At 44.5% G+C, this 16190-nt stretch overlaps 1 protein-coding gene and 1 long non-coding RNA gene across 12 annotated transcripts in view; one reads left to right on the top strand and one right to left on the bottom strand.

Moving 5' to 3' along the window:
• Positions 1-16190, top strand: part of LOC120235904 — a 37508-nt gene that overhangs the window by 13168 nt on the left and 8150 nt on the right. For 6 of the 11 annotated variants that reach the window (XR_005529532.1, XR_005529529.1, XR_005529535.1 and 3 more), the window contains exons 2-5: positions 5521-5659; positions 10606-10661; positions 15063-15264; positions 15488-15549. The exons of 1 other annotated variant lie outside the window; for it this stretch is intronic. This is a non-coding gene — a long non-coding RNA (uncharacterized LOC120235904). Of the gene's footprint in view, positions 1-5520; positions 5660-10170; positions 10507-10605; positions 10662-15062; positions 15265-15487; positions 15550-16190 lie in introns of those variants that run through there. 4 more of the 11 variants (XR_005529527.1, XR_005529526.1, XR_005529528.1 and 1 more) reach the window with 4 other exon arrangements.
• PLB1 (phospholipase B1) overlaps positions 13902-16190 on the bottom strand; it is a 125298-nt gene continuing 123009 nt past the window's right edge. The window contains 2 exon segments of the mRNA XM_039238444.1: positions 13902-14322; positions 15689-15763. Of these exon segments, the coding sequence (XP_039094375.1) occupies positions 14119-14322; positions 15689-15763 (279 nt within the window). The 3' untranslated portion in view covers positions 13902-14118.

Here is a 16190-nt window from a genome sequence, read left to right as displayed (position 1 = left end):
GAAACCAGCAAATTCAGAGGCTGGAGAGGGCACAGTGGTCCTGTGAGGGAGAAGTTGGAGAAGGAGTCAAGAAAGTGCTTCTGGAAGTTGCCTCTGGATGGCTGAGAAAGTGTTGGGTTTCAGAGAATGGAGCCTACACCCTGATCCTGCCTCCCAGAAGCCCTTTCCCAGGCTGAGAGGTATGCAGAAGGAAACTAGCATAGGCAACAGCTTTGCCATTGTTTTTGGCTTGGGGTCCCACTGAAAGGTTTCTTGACAGGAGGCTGGGGAGGAGCAAGGTAGGGACCAGGTAGCACGTCTCTCTGAGGGGGCTGCCCTGCCAGCCCAGTGTGAAGAAGTTTCTGGGAACCCTGCAGCTCAGTTCCTTGGCACAGATAACCAGGAACACCAAGGCAGCTCCTGATGGGTGAAGGCTCAGGCTAACTACATTTAGAGCCCAATAAAGGAATAAACTTGGGCGTGACTAAGTGTGTTTTTGGTGTGAGATTATAGGGGCAGATGTGCTGTGCAGGCTTCCCAGGTCTCTATTGCAGAAGCCACAACACCTCATACCATCCTTTCAGCTTGTGGGTGGGGTGTGATTTAGGGTAGAGTTAGAAAAACAGAGGCCATGTGGTTTAGGGAAAGCATAAGCTTTTTTTTTTTTTTTTTAAATCTATTCTATTGACTATATGTATGTGATACAACAAACCCATTTTCAGTGTACAATTTAATGAGTTTTGACAAATGTCAGTCCACCACAATCAAGATCTCAAACAGGTGCATCACTCAAAAGTTCTCTCTCTCATGCTCCTTTGTACTCAAGACCCCTGCCCCAGCCTGGGGAAACTGCTGTCACTACAGATGTGTTTTTACCTTTCCTAGGACTACATATAATGGAACCACAGAGTAAGTACTCTTTGATATTTGGCTTCCTTAAAGTTTTTGGGTTCCATCCATGTTGTTGTGAGGCTTAGTACATTCTAACTCCTTGCCCAGCAGTATTCCGTTGTACAGATACACTGCAATTTTTATTCCATTCATCTCGTTGGACAGTTTGGTAGTTTCCAGTGTTGGGCTATTATGAACAAAACCACGATCAACATTATGTACCACTGTCAGTGTAGATGTATGTTTCATTTTGGGGGGACAAGTACAGGAATACATTTCTGGGTCATATGATAAGGCTACATTTAACCTTAAGAGAAACTGTCAGACTGTTATTCAGAGTGATTGCGCTACTTGCATACCCATCAGCAGTGTGGGGGGTTTCAGTTCTTTTACATCCTTGCCAACATTTGTGATTGCTGGTCTTCTTAATTTCAAGAGCACAGGTTTTGAAGTCAGATTTCAAAATCTAGTTCTGCTGCTTGCTAACGCCATCCCATCTTTTGTAGCCCAGTTTTCAATCTCATTTAAAAACTAAGAATAATAGGGACAACTGGGTGGCTTAGTTGGTCAAGTGTCTGACTCTTGGTTTCGGCTCAGATCACGATCTCCTGGTTTATGAGTTCGAGCCCTGCATTGGCCTCTGCGCTGACAGTGCGGAGCCTGCTTGGGATTCTCTCTCCTTCTCTCTGCCCCTCTCATGCTCTCGTTTAAAATAAATTAAAAAAAAATAAAACCTTTTTCATTATGATGTGAAGATCAAAATGTTAAAAGGTGAAGCACCTGGCCTTGACCATATGATGTATGTAAAACTTGGGAATGAGGTAAAGGAGTTTGGGATAGAAGGATAGAAGTTTGGGAGTGGGAAAAACTAGACTCTTTTTAATAACAATAAGCTTAAAGTTGAACTGGAAGTGAACATAGACTCAAGTTCAAACATAAGAATAGGTAACTCTCAGGAATGCTAAATTAGAAACACAATAACTTGCTGATACATTCTATCTCATAAACCAGTCACATAGTTATTTCATAAAACCAGTAATGCCCTGATCTTAATTTTTCATACGTGCCTGAATTATTTGGGGTGTGGGTGAGGCAGTGGGATGACAATACAGGAAAAGAATTTGGCTGGAGAGTCTGTTGAAGTGCAAACAGGTGTCTGTATGCAGCTCTAGGAATTCGGATTTTGAAGATCTAGGGTGGGGCCTGGTAATTTGCATTTTTTACAAGCTTTCCAGGTGATTCTGATGTTAGTAGAACTTGGACTGTTTTGAGCATATCCCCATGAATGCTGTGGAAGGTATCTAATCATGCTTCACCTTTACTTAAAAACAGCCCTTCCCTACCACCTATAAGCTACTGTCGAATGCATCTTGGATGAAGTCCAACTCCTTAACATGGCTTCCAAGTTTTTTCACAATTTCCAGACTCAAGCACTATGGAGGATAACACTAGGAGACCTCATTTCTTACCAAGGAAATGATAATAATAGTTAATAAAAAAACCCTCCCACTCTTTCAAGAAAGCACTGTACAATATTAATGTAGGAGAGTACATTCTAAATCCATAAGAGAAATCAATTTCACCTCCTGTTTCTTCTGATCAGTTCTGGATAACTTCATGTTCCCCAAACATTTTACCATTTATCCTGCAACTCTGCCCCCACTGCTTCCTCCCTCCCACTGAAATTTCACCCTTCCTTCAAAGCTTGCTCACTTGCCTCTAGTGTGAAGTTTTCCTGAACTTCTCCTTATTTGGTCTCCAATGGGTCTTTGTGTGTGCCTTTATTACAGCGTTCACTACACTTATTTATGTGTTTGCTTCTCCATCTGGCTCTGTAGTTCTCACTGTTCATGCCCACTACCCAGGACAGACAACAATCCTGCCCCATGGGAGACTCTGTGGCTGTATCCGATTAAGCAGGAGTCCAGAGACCAGCTTTAACTTCAGACCATTGTCTCTCCCTTAGGAAAGCCCACTGGGTTGCAAGAATATTTGAGAAATGGATTGTAGTGATAACTGTTGTTCTGATAAATTACTCCCTGGAACACAATACATTTCAATTGAGGACTGTTCCCAAAGTGAAGTATGTAGGATGATCCATTAGGATGTGGAATGAAAATATTAAAATGTCTACTTACGTGCATTTTTTTAAAAAAATCAAGTGACTTATTCATGTAAACGCATGGGGAGTTATAGCCATAAATTATTTTGCATCCAAATGATAATATGCAATGTGCTTACTTACATGCATTTTAACATAAGCTATCAGCCTTCCTAATATTTTATTTGTGGATTGATCCCAGTGTTCTCAAGTGTCACATGTCACACACGGTAGGAGTGGTGGCAGGTGGACTGAGAACAGAGGGGTTGAAAGTGCTCTTATGATTGTTCTCCCAGGTCAGACAGTTAGCAAGTAATAGAATGAGAACTGAAGTCTGACAACAAGCTGTCAGACAAGTTAGAGCAACAAGAAGAATGGCAGAGCTGATGGCCCTGGGCAGTGAGGGCCCAGAGCCCTCCAGAGCATGTTCTGAAATGCAAATGATCTCCCCAGACTGGACAAGATGACAAAACATTGAAATTATCAAGAAGTCTGGATTGAATGTGGATTTATATACACCCCTCGCTAGTAATACACCCATCCCTAAGTGCATATGGCGCATTGAGATGTAGGCTGATGATATGAGCCATATGGATTAGCAAGATATTTAGAAACTAGGCATTTGGTACAGGTCCCCAAACCACTACACTTTTTCAAAGCCATGTTTGAAACCCTAGGTTCTGAATTTAGTCCCTCACAGAATTCACTAAACATAGTGATAAATGTTTAGAGGTGGTTTTTTTTCCTTCTTCAGTTTTCTTACCAGCAGAGTAAAAGAGCCACATGCTATAATGACTAAAATAAAACAAGGAAACCACACAGCACAAAAGGAATAGGTACTTGTCTGCATACATTGTTGGAAGATGCAGAGAAAACATTGCCAGGTGTTAGAACAAATTATGAAGCGTTGGGCATCTGGATAAAACACAGATAAACCCCAACATATCTCAGCCTATGGTATTTATTGGACTGTTCAGTTATGAGCTATCCATAGAGTTGGTGTGTGTGTGTGTGTGTGTGTGTGCGCGCGTGTGCACACATGGCATGAACAACATTAAAAAAATGTATCCCTGAAGATCCATTCTCCACAGAAAACTACTTCTTTAATACAACAATGCTTTGGAAAAACCATGGAAGTAAGTGTTCTCACTAATACTTACTGCTTTGACTAGAATAAAGATTCCTGGGTAAGAGTACAAATACAGCACCACTGACAAAATTGTTTTACTGTATCTTTTATTGGCGAGCTCATGCAGCAAAGCCAAGGTGTGCTGAAAATGAGATAACATATCATCAGTGTGATAATTGTTACAAAAACAAGATCTCCAAGTACAACAGAATCCTCTTAACATTCTGTAAGGAGATGGGGAGTCACCATGAAAGCATTCTGGCAACATGCTTTTAAAAGCCATCAAACTTAGGGGCGCCTGGGTGGCTTAGTCGGTTGAGCGTCCGACTTTCGCTTAGGTCGTGATCTCGCAGTTCGTGGGTTCGAGCCCCGCGTCGGGCTCTGTGCTGACTGCCAGCTCAGAGCCTGGAGCCTGTTTCCGTCTGTGACTCCCTCTCTCTCTGACCCTCCCCTGCTCACGCTGTCTCTCTCTCTCTCTCCTAGAAATAAATAAAACATTTAAAAAAAATTGAAAAAAAAAAGCCATCAAACTTGAAGATGAATTATGCATTTTTTTTTCACCAGTAGGCAACTATTTCAAACTTGCTGACCTTTTGTACGATGACAACTGGTTGTCAGTAATATGTGCTTAGCAAATATTTTAGGAAAAAAACTCCCTTCATGGACAAAGAGGGGAAGTGATTGCTTTTCGAAAGTAATTTGTGGAGTGCGCTGTGTTAAGGTGCTTTACAAAAACAGCGGTGGCGATGGGAGTTGATTTTCAAAACCGATGTTTGGAAAGGTTACTGTTACGCGATTCCATAGCTGATTGTGATGATCATCTATAAAAACTCTCTCTTTGTAAATTAAACAAAAACTAGGAAGTAAACTTTTTAAGGCTGTTTTTGAAATTTCAAAATGAAGAGTATCAATGTGGCTTGACCCCATTTGTGAAAAATGGCACGCCTTAGAAGTGGCTAAAAATTAAAAAAAGATTGACATCTTTTTTTAAAAGGAGGAAGATATTTTATTAGTGATGTTTCAACAAAAATTTGTATAATTGAATGAGAATTAGGATTTATTTAGCACAACTCACAAGGTACATCTTTGGTTTGGAGCTACCCCTCTTTGCCAGAAATCTTTTTTTAGCTATGACAGCTTTTGAAAGCAAGTTGAGTAATAAAATTAATTCCAAACCAGACCTATGAATAGTTACATTACAAAGCTTTAGCTCAAGGTTTTAACAAGTAGTAGAACTTATTCAATCAAAACGCTCTCCCCCAAGTATTAGTAGTTTTGCAAGAGCAAAATGTATATTTCATCTTTGTCTTTAAAGTTTTCTATTTTTGGGAGTGTTTTAAGATAGGTATGGGAATACAGTTAAACATATAATAAATAAGTAACCTGTATACTAGGGTACATGTGCTAACATGTTTTGCAGGTACATAATCCAAGTGACGACAATGCTACAGCAGCTGTGAGATCTTTGAAGGTGACCTGTGTCTTCCAGAAGACGCAGGAGAATGAGGCTCCATTTCATAGGCTCAGTGGCTGACTTATATAAATGAAGACACCTATTGGTAACCGTGTTTCTGTCCTGGAATTAGCACAAGTGTTAGTTCAGAAGGGAAAAGATGGAATAAATAAACGTTTTACAGAGCAACAAAAGCAATCATATGAAATATGAAAACAGAGGGGCTTCATAGGTACAAAAGTAGCTACATTTATTGAGCGTTCACTCGGTGCCAGAGGATGCTCTGTGCTTGTCGCCTGGCACCTGCATGAACTCTTACAACAGCCGTAGAAGAAACAGCCAGCCTGGGGCTGGCTTCACAGGCACTGGAGTGGCCTTCTGGAAGGAGGACTGCCCTGGGGACAACTCAGGACACTGCCTAGGTTCTTGCGTCTCCCCAGAGGATTTCAGACCCGGAGAGATCCCCATCAAGTCCCCTGCTGTGTAAAATGACTTACAAAAATAGAACTGGAAAAAAAGGTTGAAATGGAGCCTCCATACATAATGACGTTATCATCGATCTGCTGGTCACAGGAGATCAGCTCTGAGCTATTTTTCTAGCAAGTGGAAAAAAACAAGCTGCCCTTTGGGGAGGGCCTCTTTGGCTCGCCGCGGGGCCCTGGGCACCTTCCTCTCTGGGTGATTGACACCCCTTGGCTGCCTCCTCTCCTCTCTCCACGGACGGGGCGGTGGTGCGGGTTACTCAGGCTTTTGAGAGCACATAGCACTAAATGGTCGAGGGGTAGGGACAGCTTTTGGGCGTGTGACCTATGAGTCACACCGGACCCCGTTCTCAGAAGGGCCCCGTGCTTGTTCTAGTGCTCTGCTACCACAATCTTAAAATTCTTAATTTTTCAACAAGGGGCCTCATATTTTAATTTTGTACTGGGCGCTGTGAAATATGTAGCCCGTAATGCATCTAGGCCAGGATGGGGGAAACCTGGGGAAGGTTGGCCTGAGGGATTTGTTCCAGCTGCTGCCATGGACCACAGGGCCGTTTTCACCCTTGAGATAAAGATTAGAAATAAACTTAATCTGAAACCAGATTTTGCTGGGGGACTCTGTGATCTGACCGAGTGGGCAGATAGAGCAGCTGTGTCTCCGGTGACTTGGGAACAGGTAGTGAGAGCCTGCCCCTGCTGTATCCTTCCTGTGATGTTCCCCAAGTTTGGGGCCAATCCAAGATGATCGCTCCTGAAAGGAGACTGCACTGCACCGTCAGTCTCTCTTACAGGCCTTTGGGAATATCAGTAAAGCTAGACAAGTTAAAACTGGATTTAACAGTGCTCAGAAAGGAGCCGGCAGAGGCATGCCCTGAGGCTGACTTGCTCACCTCTGAGTGTGGGGCCCGGGGCTCCAGTCTCTGTTCTTCACCCAAGGGAGGGCCCTCCCCTTAGGTGTCAGCTCGAGACTGCACCTTTGCCAGAAGCCATTTTATTCCAGGCTTATATTGAGAACGTACAGTGACCCAGGCTAGGCGATGTGGTACAGAGGGTGGGGATCATAGGGCTCACGGACATTCAGCCCAGCTTGTACACAGGAGAGAAGAATTCTGGCTCCCATTTATGAACACCTTCTCTGCCAGACCCTTTTCTCCTAAGGGTTTCCCGTAGAATCCACAAACAGCCTTTGAAAGTAGACGTTATCACTGCTTTATTACAGTTGAAGACCTAGGGTCCTTCCTAATAATCTGGGATTAGAATCCCCTTTCGCTCCTCTCTGATCTCCAGCTCTCCTACTCCCTGCGTGGGGTGGGATTCTTCAATCACTGAGCCAGACTGTGCTAGAGGCTTTCACTGCTCATGAAGAATGAAATTTGAATGACTAAAGCACTGGCCATGAGGAATATATTTAGCAGAAGCCTCTGTTTTCTCCTCCCTTTCTCTCCCTTGCCTGCCCCGACTCCCCTCAGGATCGATTCCCCTCAGGACCTGTGTGAGCACCTGAGGGCGGTATGCTTGTTGCTGGATGGTGCAGCCAGGCCCCAGAGGGGTGGACTCAGGGCCTCTCCAGGGGGCCACCATCCCCTTGGCATCCTCTTGGCCGTTGGTATGTGTCAGAGCTAGCTGCCAGCGTAGTGGGACAAGCTTATGGTGACAAGTCTTCTGGACATCGTACAGAGATAAAGGATGTGTGCCCTTGAGTGGCCTTTTTTTGCTGAAGTCCAGTAAGCTCTTGCTGCTACCCATGAGAGCTTTGTTGCTGAGGAACTGGTCTTAAACTGGCCTACTGGCTCTATGGCCGGAGGCTGCTTCTGTGGTCAGCTGGACCTGGGGCTTGCTCTGATGCAGGGTCCCTTTCTCCTGCTCAGGTCAACTTTGACTTCTGTTTCCTTCTCCGTTGCGACTCTGTAATGCATATGCATCAGAGTTCCGTATATGGCCCTTGGGAACAGCCTTTCCATGTTGGCTGGGAAATAAGAGGTTTTCCTGGCCATCTCCTCAGGCTTGAGAGCCTAAAACAGCTCCCTCCCACTGGTCACTGAATAAATAGGCAACTTAGTTTAGTTCTTCAATGTTTTTTAACTTAAAAATGAAATATATATAGAAAAAGTCTGAAATCCATGTCAATTCAGTTTAAAGAATAATTATCAGGCAAGATCCTGTTAAGAAATAGCAATGCTAATGTCTCAGAAGCCCTCCATGCATCCCCTCTCATATCACCATCCCCTCCTTTCAAAGGTAACAACTTTACTGACTTTTATGATCTGGTTACATTGAATTCCTTTACCACGTTTGCTACCTATCTCCATATTTAAATGGAATTCAGTCACATGCATTCTTTGTAAAACTTTTAGCATTTTATGTGAGATTCACCCAACGTGATGGATGCTGCTGTCATGGTTGATTTTTCACTGATGCATAAATGCTCCAGTATATTAATATACCATAAGTTATTTTCCCAATCCGCTATTCATGGACCTTGAACTCCATGTTTCCGGTTTTACTGTTATGAAACATTGCTGTGTGTTCTTGCACCTAGCTCCCTGGAGGGATGCGTTTGCAAATGTTTCTTTGGAAACTGTCCCCTAGAGATGGAATTACTGGCTTGTCCGTTCCCACTTGTTCAACCTTACTAGGTTTTTCTAAGATATCCTTAGGTTTTATATATTTTATTATAATTAAAAAAATGTTTTCTCTTAAGTTATTTTAAAAGTCATCATTTAAAAACATTTTTTTAAATGTTTATTTTTGAGAGACAGAGCATGAGCAGGGGAGGGGCAGAGAGAGAGGGAGACCCAGAATGCAAAACAGGTTTCAGGCTCTGAGCTGTTAGTACAGAGCCTGGCACAAGGCTCGAACCCATGAACCAAACCATGAGATATAACCTGAACTGAAGTCAGATGCTTAACCAACTGAGCTACCCAGATGCCCCAAAAGTCATTCTTTTTTGATGTTTAAAAAGTTAAAAATGTGATTTTCAGATAAAGAATGCACACCTGTCAAAGAGTTTAACTCTTAACTGAAGGAATCATTCAGATGGTTTAGTCTGGTTCAAGGGAGAATTTGGGTGGAGACAATGTGACAGAAATGTTGGTCACAGGAATGTTGCTAATAGAATGTAAAGCTGGTTAATGTCCTATATTTGATAGAACTGTAATCTTAGGTGAACTTTTTTTTTTTTTTATCAGTCAGAAATCCAACAGTCAACAGAACTTCATAGTGTCTAGGCTCTAATCAAACAGTAAATAGCAAAGTCAAATGCAGGTATATTCTAGATAACTATTTCTTAGATGAGCTTGTTAAACAATAACATCGACAGGACAAGTGGTCCCTCTTCTGTCTTCTTTCCAAGTTTGGGATATTTTTTCTTAATGATACTGTACTTTGCTTCCATGTCTGTAGTGAGGATCAGAGGAGATGAAGTGTTTTGTAAGGTACCAAATATATTTTCATTACTATGGTTGTTATATAAAGCCCCTTGAATAGTCTACTAGAACTAATACTGATATGGCAAATTATTGGATACCTATTTTTTAAACTATTGTTTTTAATCTCATTTCATTCTTACAAAGAGACTGAATAGACACGGAATCTACTTTAGTTATCTCTGTAAGGTTCGGATAATAGCTGTGTGTCTACCTCATTGGGCTGTTGTGAGAATTAATGACCAACTGCTAGAAAGCAGTACCTAGTACATAGTAAATACACAAGAAAAGTTTCAAGAAGTGATCTGTTATTTGAACACTTCTACTGAAATTGATTTTTCTTTAATACCAATATATTCTATTTCTAGAAATTCTATTTGGTTCTTAGTTTCTGCCTTAAAATTTTTTTTAATGTTTATTTTTGAGAGGGAGAGACAGAGACACAGAGACTGACCGAGACACAGAGACTGACCAAGACACAGAGACTGACCGAGACAGAGAGAGAGACAAAGAGACCAAGAGACAGAGAGACTGAGAGAGAGCACAAGCAGGGGAGGGGCAGAGAGAGGGAGACACAGAATCCAAAGCAGACTCCAGGCTCTGAGCTGTCAGCACAGAACCTGATGCACGGGGCTTGAACCCACTGGTTTGTGGGTTTGTGAGATTGTGACCTGAGCTAAAGTTGGACACTTAACCATCTGAGCCACCCAGGTGCCCCAGTTTTTGCCTTTTTAAAAAGAAATAATGCCTTATTCTAGTTTCATGTTTTAAATTCCTTTGCCTTTAATCTTTCTAAACATATTTATGATCTATCATCAATACTACTGTTACTTAAAATGTCCATTCGTTGTATCTACAGATTCGCACAGCTATTGTCTTTGTTTTTTTTCGAATTAAAAGATTTGTTCACTGCTAGAACTCCATACATCTTCCAGCCAAATAAATCTTAGTCCCTGTAGTTTTTAAATGATAGACTTTTAACTAGAAATGGTAGACTCCTTCAGACTGGTTGGAAGCAGAGAAACTCCTGTGTCCTCACAGCCTCGGTAAGATACTATCTCCCCTTTCTAGATTTCTATTTTATGACACATTCACTTACAATTTGACCTACTTCACTTCCAGAATCATGTGTTTTATATTTTCAGGTTGTTCCTTCACCCTGCACACCAGTATTCATTTTGAAGAATGTCCATCCTGTAATGTGAGTATAACCCTGGGCCAGTTACCTCTTCTCTGAGTCTGGATTTTCCCCTCTGTGAAAAGAGGAGGGAAAATAGGGATTTGTAGTTTAATTCCTGTGTGCCGTGGTGTCCATCATAGTGTGAGCACCCTGTCAGCTTTTATTGGTCTGGTCACTACAAGCTCTTGGTCCTTTCCATGGTGCCTCTTAGTCTGCGTGCGACTCCCCCATCCTCGTTTTCCTGGCTGGCTTGTTGTCTTCTGTGCACACCATGCTCATTTGTCTCTCCACTTAGAATGAGTTTGCCTAGTCTCAACAACCATATTCTTTTTTTTTTTTTTTTTTTTTTTTTTTTTTTACAAATAGTTTATTGTCAATTTGGTTTCCATATAACACCCAGTGCTCATCCCCACAAGTGCCCTCCTCCATGCACATCTCCCCCCTCCCCCCCCATCAGTCCTCGTTTGTTCTCATCATTCAAGAGTCTCTCATGGTTTGCCTCTCTCCCTCTCCCCCACCATTTCCTCCCTTCTTCTCCCCCACGGTCCTCTGTTAAGTTCCTCCTAATCCTCCTATACATGCAAACATATGGTATCTGTCCTTCTCTGCCTGACTTATTTCACTAAGCATAACACCCTCAAGGTCTATCCATGTTGCTACACATGGCCAGATTTCATTCTTTCTCATTGCCATGTAGTATTCCATGGTATAGATAAACCACATCTTCTGGATCCATTTGTCCATTGATGGACACTTAGGCTCTTTCCATGTTTTGGCAATTGGCAATTGCTGAGAGTGCTGCTGTGAACATTGGGGTACATGTGCCCCTATGCATCAGCACTCCTGTATCCCTTGGGTAAATTCCTAGCAGTGCTATTGCTGGGTCATAGGGGAGTTCTGTTAATTTTTTGAGGAACCTCCATGCTGTTTTCCAGAGGGGTTGCACCAGTTTACATTCCCACCAACAGTGTAGGAGGGTGCCCATTTCTCCACATTCTTGTCAGCATCTAGAGTTCTCTGATTTGCTCATTTTAGCCACTCTGACTGGTGTGAGGTGGTATCTCAGTGTGGTTTTGTCAACAACCCCATTCTTTTCAGCCTCTGAGTTCTCACTTGGTTAAAGCATCCTTCGGAGCTCAAAGTTTCATGTCCTCTATGAAGGCTATTGATGAAGTTTAATCCACACGACTCTCTTTTGCATTTAAAACCCTCTCTGGAGAGCAGTGGGGAGCACAGTGTTCTCAGAATTTGGTGGTTTCATTCACAGCATGGCTAGGGGTGTCGTCCTAACTAGACTGGCCGTTTTCCCATAGAAGATGGCACATATCCAATGTATATACATTTCTACCAGGTGCAAGTAGCTACTCTCACACATTTAAAAATTTTGGCCCTTTATTATTTAGTGAGAAATTAAGGCCTGGCTCAAGCTTGTGTCTCTGTTTCTGCCAAGTGTTTCCTTGGGCATCAGCCTGGGACTACTTTTGTTTTGGTTGATTTTTCATACTGGGAGCTCCTGGATTACTCGGGTAGTATAAAGTCCAACCCAGTTGAGGACAGACTTGTGCTTATGGGTTCCATGATCCTTTGAGATGAGAGCTACGGGAGGAATGAAAACTTGAGAAAGAAGGAAAAAGGGACATGGTAGTGCTGGACTCTTAGAGTTAATGGGCTATCTGTGCTCTTACCTGTGGTAAGCCAGGAGCACGAGCTGGAATGTGGTGGGTCTTTAGGAAATGTATGGTTCAGCCACCACGTTTTCTGGGCCATAGGAAGAATTGGGGGGGAGGCAGGTATGCTGTTCTCATAGTACAGAAACAGAAATTGGAGACCAGATGAACACTGGGCCTGGATCTAGGTTCTCAGGGGACTTCACTCTGTTTTGTCAAAGAGATAAGATGGTGGACCTTCATGAATGGAAGTTAGGCAGTCTTTGTTGGTACCTTACTGCCCAATTCCCAAACCCGTCCCTGGACCTCTCCACTTCCCTGACCATCTGGACCCTGTCTCAACTCTCCACAGACGAGAAAACAATCCCCTTTTATGTGTGTAGTATTTTAGAGTCATAGAGCATTTTATGTTTTCTTCCCCACCAGCAGTGCTGTGAAGCAGGCAAAATGAGTACTCGAGTTTTACAGATGAAATGTCTGAGAAACTGGGGCTCAGGCTGCTGTTGGGTTTGCTCTGAAGGCCACCCATTTAAACGGTATGCCTAGGGATTCTAACTCCCATTCTTGGTCATCCCAAGCTTTGGGATCAGAGAGGTACTTGTAATGCAGACGATCATGGATTCTCTTTTTTTCTTTTACTGTGGTGAAATTCACACGACCTACAATTTGCCATTTTAAAGTGAACAGTTCGGTGGCATTTAGTGCATCCACAATGTTGTGCAACTACCACCTCTATTTTTCATCCCTTCCTCCCTGGGATTTTGAGCAAAATAAAAGAGAATCTGTGTAAGACATCCAGCTCAGGGGCTCAAGGAACGCAGCCTGTATTATCGGCCTCTCTCTAGCACTCTCTCCAAAATCTGGTAATGTAAAAAGAGGAATTCTTTCCAAAAGTTAGCACTTTGAGAAAATCAGGTGAAGGTAGATAACTTTCCCTAGGCAACTCCTCTTATTCTCAGAGTGAACAGACATCTTTACCTAGCAATGCCCAGGAACAAAATTGTATCTTGTCATGAGCTTTTTGCTTTTTTGAAGGAATTTATCTTTTTTTAAAAATAATTTTTTAATATTTATTTATTTTTGAGACAGAGACAGGCAGAGCATGAGCAGGGGAGGGGTAGAGAGAGAGGGAGACACAGAATCTGAAATAGGCTCCAGGCTCTGAGCTCTCAGCACAGAGCCCAATGTGGGGCTCGAACCCACGGACTGTGAGATCATGACCTGAGCCGAAGTCGGATGCTTAACTGACTGAGCCATCCAGGCGCCCCGAAGGAGTTTATCTTTTGAAGGGTTTGTGACACTCACAGCCTTGGAAAGCCCCACTGTGCTCTACATTGTCCTGGATACAAAACAAGTGTAGAAAAGCTATGTGTTGGGTGATATTGAATGGTAACGATCCAGCTGCACTACTCTAGCCACCTTTCTCCCACCTTTTACCTAGTGGGGGTGTGGTAACTGGGATACGTTCATCAGGTGCCAGGCTGGGCTCCGGTTGGCCATCACTTGGGCAGCTCTGCCTGAGACAGGACCTGGAAGGCTCCAGCTCCCACACCTGCATCGCACAACAGATGGAAAGCGAGAGCTCCAGGCAGACTAACCCAAGAATAGAATGACTTTGGCCTTTATTTAAATTTGGTAATTCCAGAAGCATAGGCCCCAGGCCCTAAGGAGTCGTGACTGTCCCTTTGGCTTCCGATGTCATCAGGGGTTGAAGCAAATGCTCTCTGTGGTGGCCAAGGTGGCTGAGGTAGACGGCTGGTGAGGAGTGTGGCTGGGGAATTTGGGACGAATGCCTGCGCATGGCTGGAGGCCTAGAAGCTCATAGTGTTGAGATTCATTGGAGGATTTTCCCGCCGCCGACCCCTTATGGCTCTCCATGCCATCACTGCACCAACCCCAAGTGCAAGGCCACCTCCTGCCGCCACTGGCACAGCCCAGGAGAGCACGATGGGGCCTGCTTCAGACTGGTCTTGGAGTAGCTGACTGTTCCTCAGGGTGTGGAGGTAAGGGCTCTCCTGTGTAGGAGGAGAGGGTCAGAGGTTATAGGCCTCTGTAAACCATCTGCCCGCCCACCTTGGGCTTGCTGAGTCTATCCTGGGGGCAACGGTGCAATAACCTTGCACGTTTTCACTGCTCATCCTTCGTCTACTCTGTCCCCCAAACCTCCTGAACGAGGATGGGTATTCAAAGTGGTCAATACTCAGCCATAACGTCCTTTTAGTTTCTCACCAGTATCTCCTTTCATGGTCAACCCAATACTGAGATTGGGAACTGATAGGCGACCAGAGGAAGGGAGTCCTGGGGCTTCAGAGCCCCCACCTCTATTTCCTCAAGGCCACCACTGGACAGCTGTCTCTATCCCCCCATCCTGTGAGTGCCCGGGAGCAGGGACGATGGTCAGTGTGGAAGAACAGCTGGTTTTGTGGTAGGTTTGAGAACCAAGCATGAGAAGGGCCGAGAGAAGTGGGTATTTGGACCTGCCTCCCTGGATTCTCTCCTTCCTCTGTGCAGACAAGCATGGCGCCCTGGGTAGGAGCTGAGAGAGTGCCGAGTGTGACCGCTCTCACTGTCTTGGCCAAGAGGTTCAGAGGTGATCACACCACAAAGGAGCCTCAGTCCTGGTCTTTTGAGAAGTGTAAACAGAAAAGAGATGAACACGGGTGTGTGTCGGAGGCAGCAGCAGTCGGGTGAGGGGACAACAGTAGCCCAGGGGAGGCGGCACCTGAGCCTTAAAGGACGTGACTTTCTCCTGCAGGCAGAGATGGGGATGAGCCTCTGCGAGGAACAGAGTGAAAGCACAGACGTGGCAATTGTGGGGCTCGGCTGGGAAGCTGATTTTTTCTCCAGGAACAGTGTGTGTCTAAGGCAATAGAGGAAGCTGGGCCTCCCCTCTGGATGCTCCGGTGGGACCAGGGAAGGGTTTCAAGCAGCCTTGACAAACTAGAGTGACTTTCCAGGTAGGTTGTGTAGTGCCTGGCGGCTGGTAGAGCGTGGACAGGGAAGGGAGGGGAGAGCTGGGGAGCATGTTAGATAGGAGCTCATTCCAGCTGAGGGCAGTAAGGGAAGAAAGGATGTGCTGGGTCGGGAGGAAAAGGAGTGCAGGATCCAGAGCAGACATGGTGTCTTGTTTCTTTCTGCACAACACCTCCCCCACCAGTGCCCATTCAACTGCTTCCCCAGAGCACCTGCTGCTTTCCCCCACACCCCGAGGAGCTGTGAAGTTTCAGGGACAAGAAGAAGAGGTGAGAATGGAGAATGGTGGCAGTTCACTGATAAACCTCCCAGGGAACTCCTTTTGGCCTCTAGGTCTCAGGGGCCCCTGCCCCCTAGACATCTGTTTCATGCTGGATGGAACAGGCTGGACATTGGGCCATTACTCACAGGAGAGGGGCATTTGAGTTTGGTTCGGCTGTGGGTGAAGTTGTTGGAGGTTGTCTTACGGCCCACTGGCTCCAGCTGGAGAGAGAGAAAGGGAACTGTGATTTCCTCTGAAGCAGTATCTCACACCTGATTCCCTCCCTCTGCAAGGGTAGGTTCACGCCAGCAATAAACACAAGATCCACATCTGATCTCAGCTGCCCTGGGCCAGAGCTGGATCTGACTTCTGACTCAGAAGGGGCACATCAGAGTCCATCAGGCAGGGCAGGACCCCTGAGCCTGTGCCCTGGACTTACCAAGGAGGACACTGGAGCCCAGGAGGGACTGATCCATCCTGCCACGGCGAGTCTGTGGAAAGGCCTGGCCCACACACACCAGCTCCTACTTCCCTTGTGAGTGGCTGTGATCACAGACCCTCTGCATTCTCAGTTTTATAAAATGCTAATCATTGTCTTTACCAACCTGTTGAAGTGTGTGGGGCTAGTCAGTTTCAGAAAAACTTTGA

The sequence above is a fragment of the Hyaena hyaena genome, unplaced genomic scaffold, assembly GCF_003009895.1.
Source record: "Hyaena hyaena isolate Hyena2069 unplaced genomic scaffold, ASM300989v1 scaffold_140, whole genome shotgun sequence".
Taxonomy (NCBI): Eukaryota; Metazoa; Chordata; class Mammalia; order Carnivora; family Hyaenidae; genus Hyaena; species Hyaena hyaena.
Note: the sequence above shows the minus strand (reverse complement) of the source record. Positions and strands in the feature narration are given on the sequence as shown.